At 39.3% G+C, this 25,420-nt stretch overlaps 1 protein-coding gene across 1 annotated transcript in view; it reads right to left on the reverse strand.

Moving 5' to 3' along the window:
• Positions 1-14,829: 14,829 nt before the first annotated feature.
• ITGB8 (integrin subunit beta 8) overlaps positions 14,830-25,420 on the reverse strand; it is a 47,815-nt gene continuing 37,224 nt past the window's right edge. Inside the window, exons 11-14 of the mRNA XM_069860312.1 lie at positions 23,186-23,411; positions 21,826-21,929; positions 20,549-20,712; positions 14,830-20,455 (exon numbers count right to left, since the gene is read on the reverse strand). Of these exons, the coding sequence (XP_069716413.1) occupies positions 20,333-20,455; positions 20,549-20,712; positions 21,826-21,929; positions 23,186-23,411 (617 nt within the window). The 3' untranslated portion in view covers positions 14,830-20,332. The remainder of the gene's footprint in view (positions 20,456-20,548; positions 20,713-21,825; positions 21,930-23,185; positions 23,412-25,420) is intronic.

Below are 25,420 nucleotides of genomic sequence, written 5' to 3' on the forward strand. Positions count from 1 at the left end.
TGTACTGATAGCTTGGGAGTACAGCTGGAGATTCCAGTACTGGAGAAGAGCAGTGAGGCATAGTTCACATGTTCCTCTTACTGGCAGGGCTGGCTGGGGCAGCTCCCGCAACTGAGAGCAGATTCAACCTGAAAAAACCCTTCTCTTCCATGGAAAAATGCAGCTTCCTACTGGCCAAAACAGTTTGTAAGCTTTTACAAAATCTTTCATGTATTTCTGGCCAAAAAAAAGAGGGGAAAAAATATTGTGATTTCAAAAGTAAGATGTTTTGATTTTCTTTAGTTCTGAATTATGCCCTCTTACATTTTTTCCTCCAACTTTTTAGAAATAGATTTCGCATTTCCTTCTTATCCTCAAATATAGCACTTCAACACTTTGTTCTAGGGAAAAAAGTCCAAAGTTTTCTTTTCTACTTTTCTGCCCGCCCCCCCCCCCCATATTATTTTAATCTTCTGGGTTGTTTTAATGAGAGAATATAAATTTGTTTTGGTCCCAAACCCCAATAATTTCCCTGAAACTTGTTATTGTACTTAATCCAAAATGGAAAGAAGGAGAAAACAAATCCATCCTCGAAGTTCTTTCTAAAAGAAGTTATCAACAATTTACTCACTAATTGTGGAGAGCAAGGCTGCAAGTCAATTCATTGTTGAATGAACCTCTTGCTGAGGAAGAACTCTTCATGAAAACAGTTTGTTTCTTTCTTCATGTGCCCATTGACTGACAGCTTCTGGTTGGAGAACATTTGAAAACATCCCCTTACTCTTGGGAGCAGATACATTTGTCAACATTGTCACTGGTACCTGTGAGTGCATTTTGTACAGGCACAGCAGACTGTACCATCTGGTATGAATGGCTGTATTTTTCTTTAGAATCCATAAATTCAATGTCAGTGGTGGAGGAGAGGAGACCTACTTGCACTTCCAGTCCTGCAGAACAAGCTACCTTCAGCTCTGGAAATATCTGCAATAAGAAGCAGCAATGATGTGAGAATAAGCTCCATATCTGCTTGCACTCAGCATTTAACGCACCCTCAGGCAAGCAGGAATATATCTACTCACTGCCAGCAAAACCACATCCCTGCAGCTGACCTTAGACAAGTGCTTCTTCTTGGGTATCTCCTGTTACAACTTCATCGCTGTCTTGCCCTAATTTCTTGTTTTCTGTCCCTAAAATCAAGTACTTCCTTGTCCTAATCCGTGTTAACAGATTTATTTAACTAATACAGCTTTGTGTATTTTGTCTGACATAAAAAGACTGGATGTTGTTTAGGGCATCTTTGTGCCACTTTAGCAGAAGAAAAGAAAATTCAGTAATGCAATTCATTGTCCTCAGCAAAAGAACCATATTGCTAAGCAGTAGTGTTTGGTTCCCAGATCCTGCCAGCAAACATTCAGCAAAAGCCTTTGTTCTAAGTTTTAGAAAAAAAATCAAGTAAGTCTGTTAAAAAATAATAAAAAAGTAAATGAAAAGCCAATTAAGTCACCACAAGTTCCTAAGTCTGTGATTTCATCCCAGAAAAAGCTGGCAGAGGTTCTGTGCCCATTTTATATTCCAAAAGGAATTTGGAATTTGAAACTACCTCAGAATTTTCAGAGTCAATTTTATTCAAGGGGCAAGCTTTCAACCAAATTTTGTTCAACCTGTTTCTGCACATTCATTTTGTCCTAGTGACATGACAGCCACTCCAAGATACCCGAGGCAAACTGAGCCCAGGCACTGGAAGGCTGCTGTAAGATCTCCCCAGCGCCTTCTGTTCTCCAGGTGGACCAACCCCAACTCTCTCAGCTGATGCTCATATCAGAGGTGCTCCAGACCACTGATCATCCTAGTAGCCCTCCTCTGGACCTGTTCCAGCAGTTCCAGATGCTTCCTCCATTGGGGATTACAGAGCTGGACACAATATTCCAGGAGGGTTCTCACAAGATCAGAGTGGAGGAGCAGAATTACTTCCCTCAACACTGACAAAGTTCTTCTTACAAAATTGCTATCATGGTAATTTGTTTTTATGATAGATGAAAGTGGCTATTTAACACTATGCTAATTACTTGGTCTAAGAAGAAATCAGGCGTGGCCGTTATCTTCTGTTGTAGATAACAGAGATTAGCTTCAGCCTCAACAGGAGTTCAGGCCTGCAGAGCCAGGAGCTCCCTGAGGAGAAGGGACATGGACAGTCAGGCTTAAGAGGGCAAAAAAAGAAAAGGAAAGGAGTGGAGGGACTTAATTAGGGAACCACGAAAACTTAGCACATGGGAATCTGAACATGTTTGGATAACTGAAGCCATGGATACCTCAGAGGGGCAGCAGAGGTCTGCCTAGCAGACACACACTCAGTGGGAGTGAAATAGTGATGACTGTCAGCACTTTCCTTCTTCAAAGGGCCCCAGAATAGCGAATTCTTGATCTGCCTTGGGAGGCTAGCCCTTGCTCCTGGAGAGGACTTTTTTTTTCCCCAAAATATTCAGAATTATCATTTGGTCTCCTTAGAGTTTCACCATTGATGAGGTAAGAAAAATTTAGATTTGGGGAACTGTAACTTCTTCCTCCCTCCTGACCTCTCCATGCTAAGCTTTGTTTTTTTGCCTTTTGGGTTTTTTTAAGAAATGCATGATTTTTTAATAAGAATTTTGAAATTATTTTTAAGAAGCCTAGAAAACTCTGGGGTTTTGTCAAGAGAAAAGATGTTTTAAGTTCCTCTAGGAATCAAGACACTCTCTAAATCTCTAGCCACCTTCTAAACTTCAGGTCAAGGTACAATTTTAATTTGATCAAAGAGTCTCTTTGTGGGAGAGCTTTGCTGCGTCTGTAGCAAAAGGATTATTGGTGTGCTAACTAGTCTCTCATATCACAATGTGGCAGAGGTTGTAAGTCACCAGTGATTTATGTCCTTAACGGCAGGATAGCATTACACAGAGGTTTCCCTAGAAGTCCTTCTTGGCAGAGGGGAAGTTGGTGCTTGTGTTCGAGAAGAAATATTGGGAAATACTTAATCCTGGAGGAATCACACTGAGATATAGTGAGTCATATCTGTGTTGGGAATGTAGTGGAGAAGGGAGACCGAGGGGACACGCCAAAATGAAGGCTGATTGGCTACTATTCCTGGAGTAGGGTATTTGCATGGGGTCACAATACATGTTTATGTTGCTCATGGAAGGACTCTACACCTGGACTGTGTGCAGAGCCCAGGAAGCTGAAAAACTATGGCTAAACCCAAGTGAAAATAAACAGACTGGCAATCCATTAAGACAGAGGCAGCTAGGCATTCCCTTCTCCTTCATTACCAGGGTCACAGGAGCACAGGGCTGCTGTGTGAGAACCAAGCTGTAACTCTGTGCTGGGACTGTGAGATTTCCCTTTGTGAGCCATACCCAGAGTGTGAACCCCCCTGTCTATTTTAACAATGCACTTTTCCTCCAGATGACTGTCCCTGAGATGTGCAACTTTGCCTGCACAAGGTTATTGTTTCAGAGCAATGGAATGTCTCAAAACACAGAAAGAAGCGAAGGAGCCAGAATAGTCCATCAGAAAGTTTCCCATCTTCAGCACCTGGCAAATGTGTCACATTATACTCTTCTCTTGCATTTCCTCTCCACTGATGGCTTTCTGTTGTTTTTTTTCATTTCCTATGTGTTGATTTTTTTCCGAATTGGCTTCACATGATTACCAGAAATTTAATTTGCGCAATGAGGCTTTCGTCCAAAGCAGGCTTGTGGTTCACCAACAAAACTTTGCAATCAGGAAAGTCCTTCTTCCTCAGAAGTGATCACAGTAAGCTCTGGTTTGGATATGAGAAGACCTCCTCAAGACATGACTCATGGCCACATTTCCCATTCTGCTCAGTGTAGACTCATGCAGTATAGACCAGATCTCACCTCATGCTCCAGAATGTTGCTTTGGATGTGGTGATGAAATGGGTGAGACTGATCATGTAAGAATATAATCACACAGGGTTCTTCTGTCGTATTGTCTGCCCCCTCTGACTCTTTCTTTCTTTCAGTCACAGACATGTTTCATGAATCAATTTATAAACTGTATTCCAGTTGTTATAACAAAAAGTTATATTACGAACACTCCATCAGAGGTTCTGTCATTGTCCACGGACACAGTGGACAAGCTGAGTCAAAAGCTGTGTTTTTCCTGGCTCGCTGTTTTCAATGATCCATAACACTTCACGATAGGATGTGTACGACTTGTAACTTATCTCTAATTGATCCAAAAGGATATGCAGCTCATCTTTCTTCTCTTTGGGCCTTCAATTTGAGCAGGATATTAAAAAAAAGTATGAATAGAATTAACATTTTTATTACATATATTAATGGGATGCAGCAACGGAATGAACATTGTACATTACTATAATTACATATTTTTTTTGTGTAAGAAAGAAGAAATACCAGAAGATCATGTAGAAGGAGAAGAAATGAGTTAGCCTAGCTAGCCACTGGATGGCACAATTGCTCTATTTAACTATTGCAAACCTGGGTAGAATTTTTCTACAGCTGGAAGTGAGTAAACAAATCAACCCAGATGCAAGGTAGTTATTTACAGTGTAGTAAACCAAACTAGAAACCAAAGTCAAACACCAAGTAGGAAGTAAAGTTTTTCATCGAGCAATTTATGATGTCCCACAAACACTGCTACTTTAATAGATCAATCTACCAAACCAACTATTTGAGAAACTGTCACAGCACTGAACTTTGCTTTCCCTCCTGTTTATCCAGCTCCACTGTCTTCAAATTCATGAAAAAAGAATAAAATTAGAAGTGTAAATGACTAACAAAATGAAAGGTTGGTATTCAGTCATGGTAGTATAATAATAATAATATATAATAATAAAAACAGCAGCAGTGTCCTTTTTATAGGCTTTGTTGGCAGCCTGTTGCTCACAGGAGACCTCTCTTCTGCAACTCCATTTTCTACTATGATTTTGACTGTTTTTCTTTCGGGAGATATAAACCCAGTGACAACTGCAAAGTGGGTGGGCACCATTGTTTGCCTTAATCAACCACAGAAAAAAAAGCCTAAGAACTGCTGATTTAACGTTTATTGTGGTTTTCTATTAAAAAAGTAGGAGAAAGAGATATGCATGATCACATCATTTTTCAGTTGGCAGCTTGCCTTTAATAACTTTTGAAAGATGACAACAGCCTACAGTTCTTAAAAGTAGAAACGTCTTCCAGTTTTGGGTGATACCAGGGGACACAAAACATGGAAAGAGCAGTGTCCCCTTAACCTTTCTGAAACCTGGATGTTGTTGACCTTCTGGTCTTCTAACCAACCAGGGACGTGAAACATGGTGCTGGGGTTATCAGGGAAAGATACAGAGGCTTCTGGTAGATGGAGAGGAGTAGTCCGCAGGCAACCAGACTTCTATGGGTCCATGATTTGTGCTTTCCTAATTCTTTCTCCTTGGAGTATTTAAAATCCAGGGAAAGGTGGTGAAGAATAGTTTGATACGCTAATAGAGAGGCCAGTAGCTGGAGTAACTGGAGCTGGCAGAATTTATTTTAACGAACAACTTATTTGAGCTATAAAAATATATCCTTTACAAATCAAGATAATGCATATTTTTGGAAAATATTTAGTTTGTGCCTTAATCTAGGACTTTCTCCTTCCTTGTTAAAGCAATCTCAAAACATCAAATAAGGCACAGATGCAAAAGTTAAGTTAAACTCAATGCTACTTTCCTTTAGTCTTATTCTTGATATTTTTATTACATACAATGGGAAATTGACACCAGAGTGTGGATTCTTCATTTTTTTTTCTGTTTCTTTGAAATATCAATATTACTACAGGATCAGGTTAGGCTGTTAATCATTCCATTTTTTCAGAGGAAAAAAATTTAAAAAATATGCATATCTAGTGTATTTTCCTTAATTTTCCCTATGAAATGCCTTCACTGCTGTAGTATCAGGGTGCCTTCCTGATGTTATCATTACATTTTGCCTTGTTTATGGCATCTCTTTGTTGTAGTCCTCTGTTTAATATTTAAAATAGTTTAGAGCCTGCAATTTAATTCTGAATTGCAATAAAATACTTGACAGTGGATTAAGTTTTCTCATAATCATACTTTTCCTTGCCAAACTCTGTTTTCTTTGTAAACTATCAGTCAGCAGTTAAAGGCTTACGACTATCCATCAGTTATAGCCAACCCTGCAGTCATCTCCACCTCAAAAATTTATGAGAAGAATTTTTCCCTTAGGATCCCAATTTATTAAGAAAAATGTTACTGCTGCATCCCCATAATTTAGGCAGTATTACACATGGTCAGAGGAAAAAAGAAGCAAACAAACAGAAAAAAGAAGAAAACGTTTTTGTATGACCTTGAGCAACACACATTCCCATTTTAAGGTTTCTATTCTATTGTTTCAAGGTTTTTACATCGAAAACTAAACTGTTTTTTCCTGGTCTGTTCACTGTGTTAGTAATGACTTGTGGCCATGCAGCCCTGGGCTGCAATCTCCTCATATCTTCATAGGGTCATTATTCCACTGAAGACAGAATATGGCTTAATAGTAAGAGTAGATATAAACTTGGAGTTTGTAAATACACTTCAGGATCTTCTGGGCTGAAAATTGTAAACAAGGTGTTGCTGCGGCGTTAAAGCAGCCCACGTTACATTCCCTTCTGTATTGCACTGCAGAGGTACTTTATTGTTGGGCATGAGGGAAGTTATGAGATGCTAGAAGATGGGATTCAACATCTCCCCCCACTCCCTAGCACTAGGCAAAACACACACGTGCCCACCTGTGTCCAGAATGACTCTAAGGTTTGATTTTCAAGTTTTTATAGTCATATGTGGATAATTCCACATAATCATTTACGCATGTCTAGCAATAATGCATAGATGCCAGCTGTGATTATCTTATAATATTTTATCTCGCTAGCTCTGTGGATGTAGTCTGTATCTGGCCTTGGACACTGCAGGCGGAGCAGATGCCGGGTACCTGCGAGGCTTTCCTTGGGAAAGTGAGAGGAACTATCCTGTCCATGGTCCCAGCTCCAGTAATGTAAGGGCTGAGTTCATTTTGTCCTGTGTTGTTACTTTTTTTTTATACCTTGTGGCAGCCTTCAGTTCTGGCCGGTATCCATACTGCATGGAATATTTTCCACTCTTTTACTCAATGCTTTGCTGACATATGGTGGACATCATTCTGCTGCGAGATTTCTCATAGCTGTGCAATAAATCCCCTTTAAATTCCCTATAAAGTAGCAAAAGCCTTCACGGTATTTCTAAACTGTAGTGAACCAAGTTCTGTTTTGCAACTTTCTGGACATGGATATTACTCTGGTGTGATGGACAAATTTTAGCTTAGTATGAGAAGGGGAAGATCGTGAGAAGGGACATTTTCCATAGGAAATGCACGAATGAACTGTATGAGGAACATTTGACATTTTCTCTGATGTGTCATATATATTCCCCAAGCCTTTCAAAACCCACTCATGAGTGGGAAGAGAGCACAAATTACAGAATAATTGTGTGATATTTGGTTTAATATTACTTCGTGACACTTCTGGCCTGAAGCAAATTTTGAATTTGTATTTCAAATTACCCATGGTCATTCTCAAGAAATCTAATTAGAGTTCAAAGTTGTTCTCGCTAAATTGAGTTCTATAACTGCAGCAACAGAAGTGACCTCAGAACCTTTGGAAAGGAAAGAGATGAATGCTACAGGAAAAAAACATGTAGGAAAAAAGCTTTTAAGAGTCTATGGACCGTGGGCCAAACCTTGCCCTCAGTTATGTTTGTGCTGTTCTTATTGAAGCTAAGATGGTTTTTATATGCCTCAGAGCAGAATATCATTGCTTGCTTTAGATGGCAAAACTCTTCCATAGCCAGATAAGAAATACACATTCAAAAATTAATATATGCTATATTGGGTTTCCTTATATAGCTACTTCTTCAATGAACATGACCTGTCTACTTTGTAAAGGAGTTTGACAGCCACAGCTTTTCCCTCCCAAAAGATTCCTAGTGAACTGTTGCTAGCAGTCCTGCTTATCACTTGCAAACAGCAGGCTTTTTTTAAGTAAATGCACTTAATTTGGAAGGGAACAACAGTGTCCTCTTGGGGGTTAACTAGGCTCCCCATTTATCAGACTTGGAGACATAGTAGGGTTGGGAAGGACTTTGTGAGGTGTCTAGTCCAGTCTCCTGCTCAAAGGAGAGTCAACAGTGCATCAGACAGGTTCACTCAAGACTTTGTTCAGCTGGGTTTTGAAAACATTGAAGAAGAGACCCTACAGTCTCGCTGAGCAACCTTTTCCAATGCTTAATTGCCCTCAGAACGAACATTTTTTTTCCTATATCAGTCTCAGCCTCCTGTTTCAAAATATGTCCATTATGTCACCACGGGCCTTGGTGAAGAGGCTGGCTCCATCATCTTGATAACTTCCCCACAGGCCCTGGCAGGATGCTTTTTGGTCTCCTGAATCCATCTGCTCACTGGGCTGAACAAGCCCATCTCCCTTTGCCTTTTCTCATGGGGCAAGTGCTACAGTCATAGAATCATAGAATCATAGAATAACCAGGTTGGAAGAGACCCACCAGATCATCCAGTCCAACCATTCCCATCAATCACTAACCCATGTCCCTCAGCACCTTGTCCACCCGTCCCTTAAACCCCTCCAGGGAAGGTGACTCAACCCCCTCCCTGGGCAGCCTCTGCCAGTGCCCAGTGACCCTTTCTGCGAAGAATTTTTTCCTAATGTCCAGCCTAAACCTCCCCTGGTGGAGCTTGAGGCCATTCCCTCTCGTCCTATCCCCTGTTACTTGGGGTCCTAACCATTTTGGTAACTCTCCGCTGAACTTCCCCAAGGTTCTCAGCTTCTTTCTTGTACCGAGGCCCCAGAAGTGGATGCAATATCTAGATGTGGTCTAATGAGTGCTGAGTAAAGGGGGACATCACTTCCATCATTTCACTTGCTACGCTCCTGTTAATACAGCCCAGATTTTGGAGGCTTGCTTTGGTGCCAGAGCTCTCCACTGGCTCACATACAGCTTGCGTCCACCAGGACTCCCAGATCCTTTCCACCAGAGCCGCTCCCCAGTCAGCCAGACCCTTGCCTGGATTGGTGCAAGGGGTTAGTCTGCCCCAAATGCAGGATTGGCATCCGTTCTTACTGAATTTCATAAATCTTTTGTCTCCCCATTCCTCCAGTCTGTCAAGATGTCTACCTTAATCCAAATACTTAGCCCATGTGGAAAAGCCTGAGAGATTTGTACTGTGGAAACTATCTTAACAGATTTCCACTGTGCTGACTTTTACTTTCAGAGCTGTACCAGTAGATTTTTCTTGATTTTTAATTTTCCACTTCTCCAGATGCAACAAATGTAGGAGTGCGTTTGGGTCTTTGCTGTGCCAAAAGTTGGAGGAATCTCTGCCAGAACTTTTAAGTTCAGATCTTTAGACTTTGAACAAAGCCTAGGAGTGAAATCATGATTTCCCACCCCTAAAAGTTGGTTTTAAGGTGATAATTGCTATTGTAGAGAACACAATAATATTTGATTTAACTATTTTCAGATGCATCCTTGTTTCAGTCTCACTTTTTGTCTTAGAAACAATCCTTCCCATTGCTATAGTTGTGTCTAACGAAAAAAACAGCTTATAATTCAGGGAGTCTCACTTGCAAAATGACCTGGTTATCACACAGTTTAATTTACAGCAGGACGGTTTAGGGCCCATATTTAAAAGCTTCGTCTTCTATGTGGCTCAGGTATAATTCCTTAACTTTGGTCCCCAAACCCTGATACCTCCTCAGATTTCTAGACCCTTTCTGTAATATCTACTGTGTTTGAATCTGTTACCCAGACACAGCCCAAGGGGTCTTTTTGGTGTTTTTGCAAACTACCCTCTCACCTTCCAATAGTTTTGCAGAAGTTCTGGAGAAGGAAGAGGTAGATCCCATAGGATGTGGAATCAATGCACAGGAAACCAGGCTTAGACACTGAAGGAACTGTGCAGGTTGCACAGGAACATGTCCAGGTGGGATTTAAATATCTCCAGAAAAGGAGACTCCACAAAGTCCCTGCACAGCCTGTTCCAGTGCTGCGTCACCCTCACAGTAAAAAAGTTTTTCCTCAAGTTCAGATGGATTTGTGCCCATTGCCATTTGTTCTCTCTCTGAGCACATTGAAAGGGGTCTGCTCCAATCCTCTTGACACCTGCCCCTCAGATATTTATAAGCATTGGTAAGATTCCCTCTCAGTCTTCTCTTCTCCAGGCTAAACAACCGGGTCACTCAGCCTTTCCTCATAAGAGAGATGCTCCAGTCCCCTCATCATCTTTGTGGCTCTCTACTGGACTCTCTCCAGTAGTTCCTCATCTTTCTTGAACTGGGGATCCCAGAACTGGACACAGTACACCAACAGAAGAGATATCTGGCAATGTCGTATCAGCAAGAGAAAGGAAATGTATCTACAGTAACAGGTTTTTCTGAGCTGGGTTTTATTTTTATATATATATATATATGTGCCATCTCTTAACATGAGTGCCCTTCTGGAATTATGATGTCCAGCAGGAAGGGGAAGGAGGGGAAGGATGATCTCATCCAGCAAACCCAGGAGTTCAGACATATAGGCAAACATAAAATTTTCCTACTTGGTACAAAGCTGGTAAAGCTCAGACACAGTGGGTTGCAGCTTGTATTATTTAGATGTGTATCAATCACATAAAGCCAAGAGAGGGTAGGAAATTCGGAGGTGAACATTTTTGCTTTGAAAAAAAGTGGGAGAGCGGGACTTTGGTGGGAACTTTCTCTGAAATGTTCACTATACCTCGTGCAGGATTTGAGAGACTGGTAGAAAGGCAAAGCTGTAATGCTAGGAGAGTGATATCTGGAGGAGATTTCTGCTTCACTAGGAATGGGGCTACTTGCAGACTAAGCAGAAGCTGTGAAGAAGACAGACTCTGTGTGAACCAAAGGGGAACCAAACTGCTGGCATTTGCATTCCAGATGATAGCTGTGAGTGATCAGATGATATTATGGCAATAATCCACATGTGGTAACCATAGCACAATTATAATTTCTCTTCTTCGTCAGGCTCAAGAATAACAGTTCCCTTATCTCACAGATTCGAAGAACATTGCGTACTTCACTTGGTTGGCAAGAACCTGCATCAGCCCAGGGAAACACTAGTAACTGGGCACTGACCAAGTAGAGAGTAAAATCTGGCAAGCTAAAAAGCATTTGAATTCCATATTAAAAAGCATTTGAATTCCGTATGAACTAGATCACAAAATTCATCAAATGGTTTAAATGATAGCAGTTAAACTCAGTAATGCATTTTCCTTTAAGACATTTCAAGCGATATTGACAGACATTTAAATTTTCTTCTCCCCTAATAACCAAGAACATTTTTTATTAATGCTAACAAATTCCTGGGTTGCACAGGAATCTACAGTGAATTATGGTTTGCATTGTTTTTGTAGTTCAGATCCAAACTATTTTTTTTTGGTGAGTAAAAAGTGTAGATAAAGAAAAGGTAAAAATATTCTACAATGGTTGCTTGCATAAATTCTTTGTGATCCAAGAGGGAACATCAGCTATGACAATAAATAAAGCTTCTTATGTTTTGGCTTGTCAAGCAAGTCCTGTAAGATATAATTCCAAAGAAGGGATGTAACACAAGTAACCTTGGACAAGATTTTGGGAACTAAAGGTTTCTTTGCGTTTGTTTTGTTTATTTTATTTTGTTTATTTTGTTTGTTTTATTGATTTTGCTTTTTTTTCTGGGTTAAGTTGTTGTTTTTTTTTTCCTACTTGTTTTTAATTTCAGGCAGCATGAAACTCTCTCAGCCTGTCATATGACAACCTGAGGATGCCACTTTTTTGGTTTGCAAAATGATCTGACACATTATCTTTTATTTCTTTTGACCTAATAATTCCTTTTTTAAAAACAAGACCTCGCTTTCAAAGGCATGAGGAATAAATTAGTTAAAGAAATATTAATTTGTTTTTAACATCATGATTAGGACCTATTTGTGAATGAAGATTCCCTGTTAAGGTGCTGTGTCCGTTTTTCATGCTTTAATGTGCAGGGCAACAGTCAAAAAAAGATAAAAGTGCACAGACTCAAGAAGATGAACAGTGGGGAAGAGTTTCAACATGATAGCAGCCTAGCCTTTAACAGAAATTGGGATGTGGATAAGAATTTTTAAAGGAAGATTCTGCTATGCATGAGAAATTGGGAGAGGAATCCCTTTTTTCGTGTATATATATGTAAAGTATGTGATAATATATCTGTCTATATATTACATGTACTTATATAGTTTGTGTGCTTGTAAAGTTTGGTCTGACAAGCTATTTAGCAATCAGAAATCCTGAAGAAAAGTTAATTTGGATGAAATACCAGACACACATATGCACATAGAGGAATACATGAAGAAATTTTTCAAATAACGTCATCAGAATGGTGATACTCGATGGGAAACGGGGTTTGTACATTGCTAGCACCTTGCAGAAACTGAACAGCAGTTCAGCCACATATCTCATAGCCTCGATGATGATTTCAGAGTGGATGTATTAAGTCTATGGCCAAAGGCTAAAGGTCCAGAAGGGGTTTGCGGGTTTGCTGTTCCTGGGAGCACTTTTGAGAGGAGAGGAACCCCACTCAGGAGTTTGGCTCCCCAGATCACTGAGGCATAAAGAAGAGGCTTAGAATGAGGCTTAGGGCCCCACAAGGGGAAATTGGCAAGCTGCAAAGCCGAAATACATACATCACACGCACCGCTTTCAGTAAGTATATGTGACATAACTTGGCAGTATTATGCTTTTGTGGTTAATCATTTAGTTTTATCAACTTGTGTACACACCATCTTTATTAAAGAGTAACTGTCCTTCATGAATCATGCAGCTCAAGGCCAAGAAAATAATCAGGGGCCATACTGTGTTCTGGGCTGAGTAGATGATAGAATCGTTTACAAAAACGAAGACATTGATTTCTGACACCCACCACAGTTGCCCTGGAATGAGGGGCCAGGAGATGATAATGTTGGGGTCTCTTTAGGGCTCATAAATCAGACTGGCAGGCTATGTCTCAGTAACATGAATTGGGTACAGTTGGACCCTACGTGGACCATTCCAAAACTCCCAAACAGAAGACGAGCAGTCAGAAGCCCCTGTACTACATTGACAGTACTAGTGCTCTAAACAATCTAGTGCGCTTGAGGGAATGGACTCAAGCTCCACCAGGGGAGGTTCAGGCTGGACATTAGGAAAAAATTTTTCATGGAAAGGGTCATTGGTCCCTGGCAGAGGCTGCCCAGGGAGGGGGTTGAGTCACCTTCCCTGGAGGGGTTTAAGGGACGGGTGGACGAGGCGCTGAGGGACATGGGTTAGTGATTGATGGGAATGGTTGGACTCGATAATCCGATGGGTCTTTTCCAACCTGGTGATTCTGTGATTCTATGATATTCAGACCATTTGAGTTTCTGTAAAACTAGATTTTTTAAAAAATATAATTCATACCACATATTTAAACTATTTGCCTTTAAACCCAGAGTAGAAGGAATGTATTTCCAAGGTTCTTGTCTTTGTTGTAGACCTGAAAGCAAAAGAAACCATCCACTTTTCAGAGGAGCTACCTGCTCATTAAGATCAGTCTGTTAACAAAGTTTTTATTCTTAGTTCTAATCACTGCCTTTTGATTGTCATCGTGCATATTCAGGTCATCCCTCAAACCAACTGTCCCTAACGTCGTCCTCTCTGTTTATTGCATCACATTCTGCATCTACCACGAAAGGGATCATGCAGGGAGAGAAATTCTCAAACAGCATGCACCTACGTGACTGGTGTCAAAAAAGTGGCTGAAATCAGGATCTCGTCCTCCTTCTGGTTTTAGAGGCTGCAACTTAGGTTTCTTTCCTCTTTGGAGAGACTGAAAAGCAAGCCTTCTTATTGACAATGGTACCTGCAACAAACCAGCAGTTGCATTACATTAGAGCCACATTATGGCACTGTTGTGCCCTCACTGATAACTTCGGGGATGTGAATAAAAATTGGCTGAGTACAATGCCACTAGGGTCAACCCCCTATCATTACCCAGCCATTTTAGGGTATACAGACGTATTTTAATTGCTGAATTTCAGGGCACAGGAAGAAAGGCAGACTACATAGAGGACACTTACCATTGTTCCACAACGTACAAGGTATGCAGCGTAGTTTGGTGCCAGGATCACTGTCTATAGAGGACTTAAGGTTAATGTAAACACTAACCTTAGTTTCAAGATAGAATCATAGAATAACCAGGTTGGAAGAGACCCACCGGATCATCGAGTCCAACCGTTCAAGATGACTATCAAATGGCAAAATGAAGCCCTGTATCGGGAGCTCAAGTTGCATGCTTAATTTATATGCCTGAAATTCAGTTTTAGTTTGTTGGTTGACAACATTAATGTTCCTTCTATAAAGAGCTTTTGAGGAAAGTGTGTACTTCTCCATTTGAGGACTGGTTGCATGTGCTTTCTCTATGTGTCAGTGAATGCTGATGAATCTCTGGCCTCTGTGAAAGAAAATTTCTCAAAGCCTCAGGCTCACCAGTCATATAGTGGAATTACATTCCTTCACTTGATAGAAGAAGCAACAAGGAAGATATTGACTTGTTTTGATATTGACTTGTTTTGATATTGACTTGTTTTTCTTTCTCATTTTGCTGGACATCTTTTCTCCGTTTTTTCTAAGTCCTGGACACTAAGTGATGTGGTAACTAGGCATATAGAGGTTGTGACTTGATTCTAGCTCTCTCACATCCCCAAAGCAAAAACTGGATCATGTTAGGAGCATGAAAAGACAGATTTCTTATCACAGATATATTAAACATTACAAATACAAAAATTCCACATGGATTAAATATCAATTTTATTTTTTTTTAGAGAGCAAGTACAATGATGCTGCATTAAAATAATGCTATGTCACAGTTGTTACAGCTCTGATAGAAAAATAAACATCTCAATATACTACAGTGTCAACTCATTAATAAATATCAAAATAGAAGTTAGTAGTCAACTGAAATTAATAAACGGCTATAAAAGTACACTATTTTAAATAATAAAATATTCGGTATATTTCCAGACAAACAAAAGTAGTGATTCAAAAGTATCATTTAAAATGTAAAATGAACAGTAAGAAGTTATAAATTTATTTAAAACCTCTTCCCTTACTAACATTCTCTATGCATTAAATCTATAGAAATCTACACTAAATCTATAGAAACATTATATATACAAAAGGTAGTATATGTTAAATAGAAAGTTAAAAACTGTAGTATTATTAATAGCTGTCACACCATTGCTAAATAAGACACTTTAAAGTAGCTTTAGTTTTTGAAGCAGTAGTAGGTAAAAGTAAAGGAGATGTTAGCACAGTGAACTCATCCAACACTAATTTCTTTCCAAAAAAATCTTTCATCTTTCAACATCTCCCTTCAAAACATAACAAAAACAGCCCAAACACAATATAGGTTTTAGGATGAAATGTTGGGATTTGAGTAGAATCCACTGTTTTACCAAATGACCGGTATTTTAATATTTTTTTTTAGTAAGTAGGTACCTTTTTTTAAGAGCATGTGCAGAAAAGGAAGCAAAGAGAACACACAAACCAGAGAAGCATTTCCAAAGCATAAGAATCTACTAAATTTAAGGTTTTTTTTTTCCTTTTGCCCCGTCTCCCCGGCTCCCAAAAGGCAAAGCAGTGTTCTTCTTAACTACTGCTTTATTTCTGCTTAGCCAATAAATCTCTGCCTTCTCCTGCAAGTGGGCAGCTGCAGCACTGTCACCGTGCTCCACTCATTGTTGGAGCAGACTAAGTGTCACCCAGCACTGACTCAGCCCCAACAAGACGCGCCCTTTCACAGCTTCAGCTTATATTTCTGAAGACTGGCTGGTGGAGATCCTGGGACTGGTGTGAAGCCAACGGGCGGGTGCCCAAGGACTTCCCAGAAGTTTTGAGTGAGTTCTGGATCATCTAGGTTTACAGTACGTACTGGCACAGGCGCTCCCTGGCAAGGTTACATGCAAGCATTTTTTTTTGACGAGTAAAGATGCAAAAAACCTGCAGTGCTGAGGGTTGCGGGCTGCCTATAACGCAGTTCCGATGCGTGGCTGAGTGTCTCGGACACAAACCCTACTGCCTCTGCCAAGCCAGCAAGCTCTGAAGAAGCTTCCTACCCTGACAAATGAAGCGTGGTCTCTCACCTCTGTAGGGATGCTGTGGGGAACTGCAGGATACCTGCTGAGGATGCTTTTCCTCTTCCAGAGCCTGCACAGGCAGCACTGCCCTTGCCTCCCTCTGCCCTGGGCATCACTAGGCTTTCTGGCTACTTTAGGACTAAGGCTGCTTGAAGCTGCTTCACACATTCACTCCCACACTTTGCAAAATATGTACATTTAGATACGCGCAGTAAGCATAAAACAAACATTATATACGAACAGACTGGGAAAATATCTTTTTTTTTCTCCACTGCAGTTTGAAGAATACTTTACATAGCAAGTCATCATGACACCATAGAGAGGAAAAAATAAATCCAGTTGAAAATAATGGATAAAATGTAAACTATGCCTATACAAATGTCCTTCCTTTTTAAGGTTCACTTTCAACATTCCTTGTGAACGTAAGGGAATTTCAGCTGGGCACAACGAAAATTCCTCACATACCATGTGCGCATTTTCCAAATGAAACAGCTATTTTCCCACACACTTCTGTAGCAATGTTATTAACGTGCTCATCGTGCTTGGAAATAATCAGTTCATAGTATTTCTTCATTTTAGAGTCTTTAAAAAAACCTGAAGTAAATATATGCTTTTTAATTGCACAAACATGTCATTTCTGAAATGTTAAGACAAATAACCAGTTAAAGGTAAAAAAAGTGGGATTAGGATTTGAAAATTTTGCATATAGATTTTAATATTAAGAAATCTGCTGTGAAAAGTCATGTGCATGATCTGTTAGTCGGAGGAAATCTAAAAACGAGTCCCCAAAGGGAAATCTAAAAACGAGTCCCCAAATTAACGGTGAGATACCCTAGCATCTGCTGGTATATTTTTGGGTATAGGCACGCAGTGAAATTATTTGACTATTTTTTCATTTTTTTGAAGAGGTCTAGGATAAGAAATTTTATTTAAGAAGTTTGGAATGTTCTGTTCTGAGGCCAGGTATTTTTTACCCTCTTTTTATGAGCATCTTTGATGCACAAGACATAGAAAACTAATATGAACTAATTCGTCTTTAATATCTCCCATATTAAGCACTATAGGAAGCAGCCCTTTTGCAATCACTGAGGAAATTCCTTGTGAATTACAGGCTGTTTTCTCATTTAAGGTCACGTGCTGAGGGAACACAGCTTCCTAAATAGTGAGGCTTTTGTTGGGCTATTCATCTCCTGCAGCAGCCCTTCTGAAAAACATGGTCAAAGGCAGAGGGAAACACGTACCAAGCAAAGCCAGAGTTTCTCATGGATAGATTCCATCCCTAGAAACAAAGCCTCTCCCAAGGATCCTGCTATGTATAAGCTCCCCATGGGCTTTCTAAAAGCTTTGACCTGTCACATTAGCAGCAGCTTATTCTTTTTCACTAGCCACCTCCACAATACAGCAAAACCATGAGGGAGATGCAAAAAAGGTTTTTCATCTTGGTTTTTTTTTTTTCCTTAGAAACTTTTTTTAAAAAATAAACATTTTTTTTTTTTTTTTAATCCTCAGGACTGCAAGCAGCTTACAGTGCAACTTATCCTGTGAATCTTCCCTATTTAACTAGAGCATTTTAAACATCCAGGCAGGTGTCTGATGAGGAAATACTGGCTGTGCCCCTTCACAGGCAATTCTGCAAAGCCAACTAAGTGCTACAGAAGAAAAGCAGTAGCAGTGTGATGTGTCTGGAAGATGAGTGTTACAGCTCAAATCTTTCTTCCACAAAGAACCCAGATCCATTGTCGCCTACTCACATAATTTAACCTCCTCTCACAGCGAAAAGTAATTTCTAAGGAAAAAAAACCATCAGCTATCACTTCAGCAAGTGTTGTAAAGGCCATTGTGGAAATACATTCTGATTAATCTTTTATCATTAAAAAAAAATTACCACACTGTTTAAAGAACTTAATCACACATTTTGTTATATACTTAGATATTCCCTGCAGAGCTTTTAATATTTTTATTTCTTTGTTTTGTTAAGTGAAACAGATAACTGAAGGCTTTGTTTCCTAATCACTTGAAAATACCAGTAAATTGTGACAAGAGCAATAGCAGGTAAACCTTTACCAATCTTTTCTCTTTATCCCATTGAAACCAGTTGTTTGGCATCTGTTAATTTACACAGAAGGAAAATGGTTCTATATGTTTTAAAAGAAAATGAAAGTTTAAGGTATATTTGATAGATTACAGACTTAATCTATAATTATAATATTCCAATCAAGCTACCTCTAAAATCAGGGTCAATGTAAGGAACCTCCCTTTTCTTCAAATGAGACACTTTAACCTGTATGATAGAAAGCTCAGGGGCCACTTTGAAGACTTCTTTAGAAACATTTTCTAGCCCAGTTTACATTTTTTTAAACCAAACCTTAAAATCTAAACCTTTAATTAGAATTTAACGGAAGGCCCGTTGTCTCTGTACTATTTTTCTCAATCCCATTTGATCCATGACCCAAGCAACTGTGGCCACTCACATAAAACACATCATTTGTTCTGCACCCTGCCTTCTTTTCCCATGTATAGACCTCAGATTTCAGTGGGAATTTACAGAAGAAATACAGAACAGGAAATCAGAATATATACTAAATACAAAAAACTGTGTATAAAGAAGTCCTGCTTTGTTTCTGTAAGTCTTCTCAGTGACAAGTACAGACCAATATGTAGTATCAGTAATTAATGTTGCTGAAATACTGCATACTGTCTTCTGAGATGATTTTTCTCTTTGCCAGTAAGATTTTAGTGCATTAGAGCTTGATCAGATTTTGGTAGGGTTTTGAAGGCATGAAGTTAGTAAATCAGACTGTTGTCTGACTCTTCTAACTAGCATATAAAAATAACATGGCTTTTCCTACTGTAGCTAGTTTAAGGGGTAAGAAAACACTTTTGCTTGACCTTATAGATCAAAATCTGCTCTCAGATAAGCTTATATTCGTCCCACTGTTTTTAGAAGAGTTTTGCCCATTTCTGAAGGCAGAACTTGCTCCCACATTGATGAGTCAATGAATGTGTTCTCTTGAGAAAAGGACTCCAATTTTCCTCACCTTCTTCCAAACTGCAGTTTCTTTTCCACATCACACTGGACACACGTCTTAATGCACAGTCACAAAAATCAAAGTGGTTACGTAAGTATTCACAAAAAATAATCCTGTCAGCTGATTTACAGAGAAAAAAGAGCATGTGTGTAAAACCAGACTTACATCTGACATCAGACAGAAAGAACAACGGCCTTATTTGGCAAAACACTGACATGTAGCTAGCAAACCAAACACAGCTCTGGTGCAATTTATCTGCTTCAAAAGGAGTTGATGGTGCTGACTCCAAAGGTGAAGTCAGCTGGCAGTGACCATCACACAGACTAGGCTGCTGGACAGAGGAACTCTTGTGTTTTCTGTAGCCACTCAGTTTCCAAATATCTTAAAATTAATATATATATTTTTTACATTGAAACAAGTAAAAAAGCTAAAAATTACTCTTTATCAGATATAAATTAACTTTTAAGTGACGTCATTACATATAAAAAGCTCTCTATATACAATTTACCTGTGTGTGCATATACACACACAACTACACACCCACACCAGTAACTAAGCACTCATTTAATCCAGTCGTTTTTATTAAGTAATGAGGAGAAGCTAAGAGGCTAAAGCAGAAAAATCAGTGGTATTTAGTCAACTGAGAGAAATATAAAAGTACCATTTACTCTATTTAAGAGTATTTGAATAATTTTACCTATTGCTATAATATACAGCAATGTTAATATTTCAGTCACAGTTTTTGTCCGTTCCCACAGAGCACATCAGTACCAGCTACATGTAGAGTGAGATCAGTGCTTTCTCAGACCAGCTCATATCTACATTCTAGGCCATAACTAACTAAATAAATTAGAATATGCTAAAGTGCTACATCAACACTAATGTTTCTGAACAGTAGTAACGCACATTTCTCTTTCAAAAATAAAAAAAAAATACAGCAGCTATAGGTTCAAACATAGTCACATTATGTGAATATGCTTACATGTCACTTTGTTACAGTATTCAACAAAATGCATAACACAAAACCATATGGCAACAGTCAGGACTCCAACGAAGTACATAAGGCAACTTTTTAAAAGTTGATCATGACGGAAAAAGACATTTGCAGAAAACACACTGTCTTCAGAATTCACACTTGAAAGTTTCATTTAATCGTAACTTGCTGATGTCGATATTTATTTCCTCTGGTTTGTCACGTCTGTATGTTACTGTTCTTGTACAAACAGTGGGCAAAAACATCTTATCCTTGAAGGAGAAGATACAGTTTTTATCAATGATTAGCTAACTTTTATGTGCAAGAAAAAGATTACTAAATATGATGGCTCTGAAATCAGTTACCTTCTTTGTTGTAGATACTCTGTAGTCAACCGAAGATTTAACTTTATTGCTACTTCCCTGCAGAATTATCTGCCTGATGATAAGGACAACAAGCAACCCGATCAGAAAGGTAACTATAAAGATTATGGAAAAGACTCTAAAGTAGCTCCTTCCAGAGAAACATTCTGCAAAAGGAAAACACAAGTGTAAAGCCAACCGTGTGGAATACACACAGCCCTCAAACACAGGGGTATCTACTACTGCATAGTAATGTCACATAAATATAACACAAGCCTGGTAAACGTTAAAGGAAAATAACTTAAGGGAAGCTAAGGGGAAAATTTGCCATTTGCAAGCGTTTAAAGTGAGGTGTATCAAGAAAGGTAATTCTGATTAAGACACACTGTAGAACAAGGATGAAACTATTATTCCCTTAATGTACAGAACTAAGACTTGGGCTTAATTATGTTGGCCATTGTAAGTTCTTTGTAACCCAGCGAGTTTATAGCTGAAATAGAGAGGATGAAGTGTATGGGGCCAAACCAGTTTAATCCTCACAAGATCATAGTGCAGATTATTGGTGAAATATGAAACAAAATGTGGTTTATTGAATGCTTGCCCAGTGCTCTCCTCGCTGGTAGACCTCTCTCACACAGTAAGCCTTCCTTAATTAATACTAAAATTATAAGAAAAGTATTCACAGTTACTTTCCTCATTTATGAACAACTATAATATAGAAAGATGTAAAAAAATGTGAAGTGACAAAAAATAACAATTTATCTGCATTTTTGTGGCAGCTGGACTGATTAAGCTTTATGAAATTTTATTTAAAAAAATATTCTTGGACAGCTATCATAACTGCAGTTTTTTTATACTTGAAAGGAATATTTAGACATACTGAACGTGAGGTAAGCATTGTATTTCACTCTTTCATTTTATTTCTGGCAATGTCAACTAATGCAAGCATATCCAAAGTAATAAAACATGTGGATGCCATAACAGTATTTTATAAATATTTCCTTAAGGATTGCTCAGGCAGGATTCATCATTATTAGATGCAACTTCTCAAGGACCTGGGAAATCTGATTTAGCAATGCTTGCCAATCACATTTCCTGTTATTATTTATCTTTTGCTTTCCCTGAAGCAATGAGTGATTTTTCTCTTTTTCTCGCTTGCTTTTTTTGTTACTGTAAGAATATGACACACTTTTGAAAGACATTGTAACAGCGGTGAATTTAATTACTATTCCAAACAGATTTTAATGTCTCATTAAAATTACCTAAAACATGTCACATACCTGAAGTTTGGTCAATATAATGCAGCAGGTAAGCGCATGAAGTTGTGCATTGGTCAAGTTTTGCTTGAGATGCATTGTTAGAATGGTGGCACTGAACACAATGCCTGTAAAATAAAAATATAATTAATAATCTGTCTTTCTCTGCACTCCAAGAGATTGTATCAACAAGCTGACGTACAGCTTGCACATTATGCCTTCCTGTTGTTAGTAAAAACATTGCAACATTTGTTTATTTTTTTCTGAAATGTGATGCCTGTCTCAGCATCACTGTGATGCTTCTCAGAACCAACTAGTCGGAAGTCATGAAGTAAAACATGTCTTTGGCTTTAAGCCACTGTCATCCAGCCTCTGCTCTGCATTTTGTGATGTGCTTTTTTTCAGTGGGTGTAGCTAAGAGCCCAGCACCCTTTCTTTAGCTATATGCCTCCAGCTTCATCCTAATCTTTCCTTATCTACCAGTCTCTTTGGGAGACATGGTGAAACTGAAGGGTAGAGATAGGTGAGGGAAACACAACTTTGTTAATAGTTTTTCAAGTGCTGTGTTAAGACAAAGCCACATAAGTTTCCACTGCTTGGCAGTGCAGAGGGTCAGCAGCACAGCGGGAAGCGGCGCTGTCAATCTTACCATCTTCACCATATAGCCTTGCAGAAGACGGTCATCACAAAGCCCTGTCTGAATTTTTAACAAATCCTCTGAATTTCTCAAAGGCACTCATTTCTCAGCGACACTGAACAACTGTAAGAAGGCAAGGCTTACTGCATTTTATCTAGGGAAGTCTTAGCAGTCACCTTTTCAGAGCCAAGCCCAGCTTGGCTCTCCGATATATTCACCAGATGAACTATAATTCAAGTGGACACAAATAAACAACAACTCTGTTTTGATCCTAATTCCCTTTCCAATGAAAGGCTGATCCCTCACCCTCTCAGCCACAGAGGGATGCTGACAGAAGGGCATAGAAGAGCTGTGCTCAAGGACAGAGCTTCATTGACTCATGAAGCCAGCACCGCTCAGCGTGCCACTGAGACTTTAGTCTAGAGTCTCTCCTCCTTGGGCTGCTCATTTCGACCTCCACACTGTCCCTTCCTTTACATGGGTAAGGAAATATGAGACAATTTAAAACTAGCATGGCAAAGGCTATGTGGTTTAAAACTAAGTAATGGAGATGGTTGTTCCAGGGTAAGATTGCCTCTACTCTGCTGACTAACGGCAGGGATAATGCACAGCTACCGTTCTTGTTCCACACCTCTTCCTTTCAGTCTAAATATCTATGAAATACAGAATGCATCTACTCAAGCAGAAATATTTCCCCTCGTTTCAACACTACAGAGTTAAAAAGTCAGTCTAGCACAAGAAACATACCAGTTTTCTTCACAGGCTTTGTTACAAGTAGGGCAATATTCACACAAACGGCCAAAGCTTCTTGGATCTGTGCACTCACACTTTCCACATACACATTTTCCTCTTCCGCTGCAAATCTGGCCCTTTGAATTCAGGCAGTGCTTTGCTGATTGTAACGAGCACTGGCAACGGTCACCTTCCCAGCCAGCAAAGCATTTGCATTTACCAGCTTCACATTCACCATTACCTACAACATCAGATAGCCTTGAGTAATATGCTTTCATGAAAACATAGAAAGTAATTTTATATGCATATGTTTGTATTGCTGGTGCTTTAAATTAAACAGAGCTAATTTAAATCTTAGCTTACTAATTAGTTTTTCAGTTAACAATTTGAGCTGAAGTTGCCAGCACGATACATATTTATGACTGCTGTTTACTGTTAAGTTGAGCAAAAGCTAGTACCTTGACGTCATCCTAGGATCTTTTACTAGATTTTTTCCCTGTTGCCTTGGATCAAAGCAGTGGAGATTAAAAATTACACAATGGTTAGGAAAACAGCCTTCAGGCAAACTAAACAAACTTCTCTTTACCAAGAAAGCATTCAGCTCAAATAAACAGCAAGATTCAGTGGAGGAAGGAGTTTGAATTTCTTCTGCAAATGCCAGGCTGTTTTTTTCTTCCTTTTCTTTTCAGAAGTAGGCATGATAACACTGATTTTCTGCTGTTCTAAAGGATAGATGATTGGGATGGAGAGGTGGGTAAGCTGTGCTTATAAACTCTAGGTTGCTTAATAATGTACACCTTCAAGGATTCAAAGGCTATGAAGAATCTTTGATGGCTTTTACAATTTTCCAGGCAAAACAGTGGGAGCATTAGGGCAAAATCCATGTTTTCCATGTTGTAGCACATGGCAGTTGTACAACTGACATGCTGATAATGCTCAGCCACACTTTTACAGCCTGTGAGAGCACCTTTAAGAAATAGAGAGTGCATAAAGCACTGGCAGCTCTGGCAATCTCATGTGGTCTCCTCAGCTATGCCTTGGTAGTATTAAATTTTCCCACAAACTGTGATGGCCCTTCTTGTACTCAACACAGAGCAGCTGCAGGAAGACAGTCCCACCTAATAGATGGGGTTCCCTAAACAGGAGTGAGGCCAATGTATAGACTGCTTCTTTTTTTCATCTGGGCTGGGTAAAATAGAGGAGGGAATAGTATTGTAGGGCATTTCAGAACAAGGCTCTGCACCAGAAAATATCACATGAAGAGGCACGCTGCTCCATGGCCCTGGGTTCCTCTTGTGGTATCCTAAGGCAGGGCTCCATCACATGGGACATTCTCCAGCACTTCTCAGGCAAAGATCTCCCTGTTGCCTCTGCTGACTAGGGCACCACATCTCAGGCTTTATGATCTTCTAAGCTTGAAAGGTCTGCTTAGGTTAAGAAATAGTAAATTGGCAAAGTTGGTTGTGGGGAAGGAAGAAGACTGAGAAGACGAACCATAATTCTTCGTGTTCGAATGAAATATTTAGAGAATTATGTAACATTATTTCTCCTCATTTTATGTAAAGTTCACAGTCATCATCAGAGCAAAATCTAAATGACTCTACTGAAGCTCATAATATTAGTCTAAATTTATTCAAGTGCGGTTGAAAACACTGGCCCCCCAATTCACTCATTGGGCAGTATACAGTGAAATGAAAGGATACAGGACAACAGTATGGATTTTAGGACATTTAATTACTTCTGACTGGGAAAAAATATTGTGGTAGAGATACAGTAATGATACTAATTCAACCCCATTTTTCCTCTAACTTAAAAGTAGGTTTTGTATTTTGCTTTTACGCATTTTTCATTTGCATGCTTTCTTTAAAAGCGTAAAGTAGGCCACAAAAAGGAGAATAATTTCTAACAACTCTCCCTGTTTATGTTCCACTTCCACTCTCCTTTTTTGAAAAGGTGTTCTGAACAGGGTTATCATATAGATCAGTAATTGAAATCAAGTGTCACTCATATCTCTGACAAGACTGATTTAGGGTGTTAGAAAATTGGAACCTTAGAATCATAGAATCACAGAACCACTAGGTTGGAAAAGACCCACAGGATCATCAAGTCCAACCACTCCTACCAAACACTAAACCATGTCCCTCAGCGCCTCATCCACCTGTCCTTTAAACACCTCCAGGGAAGGTGACTCTACCACCTCCCTGGGCAGCCTCTGCCAGTGCCCAATGACCCTTTCAGTGAAAAATTTTT

This window comes from Phaenicophaeus curvirostris, chromosome 6 (genome assembly GCF_032191515.1).
Source record: "Phaenicophaeus curvirostris isolate KB17595 chromosome 6, BPBGC_Pcur_1.0, whole genome shotgun sequence".
Taxonomy (NCBI): Eukaryota; Metazoa; Chordata; class Aves; order Cuculiformes; family Cuculidae; genus Phaenicophaeus; species Phaenicophaeus curvirostris.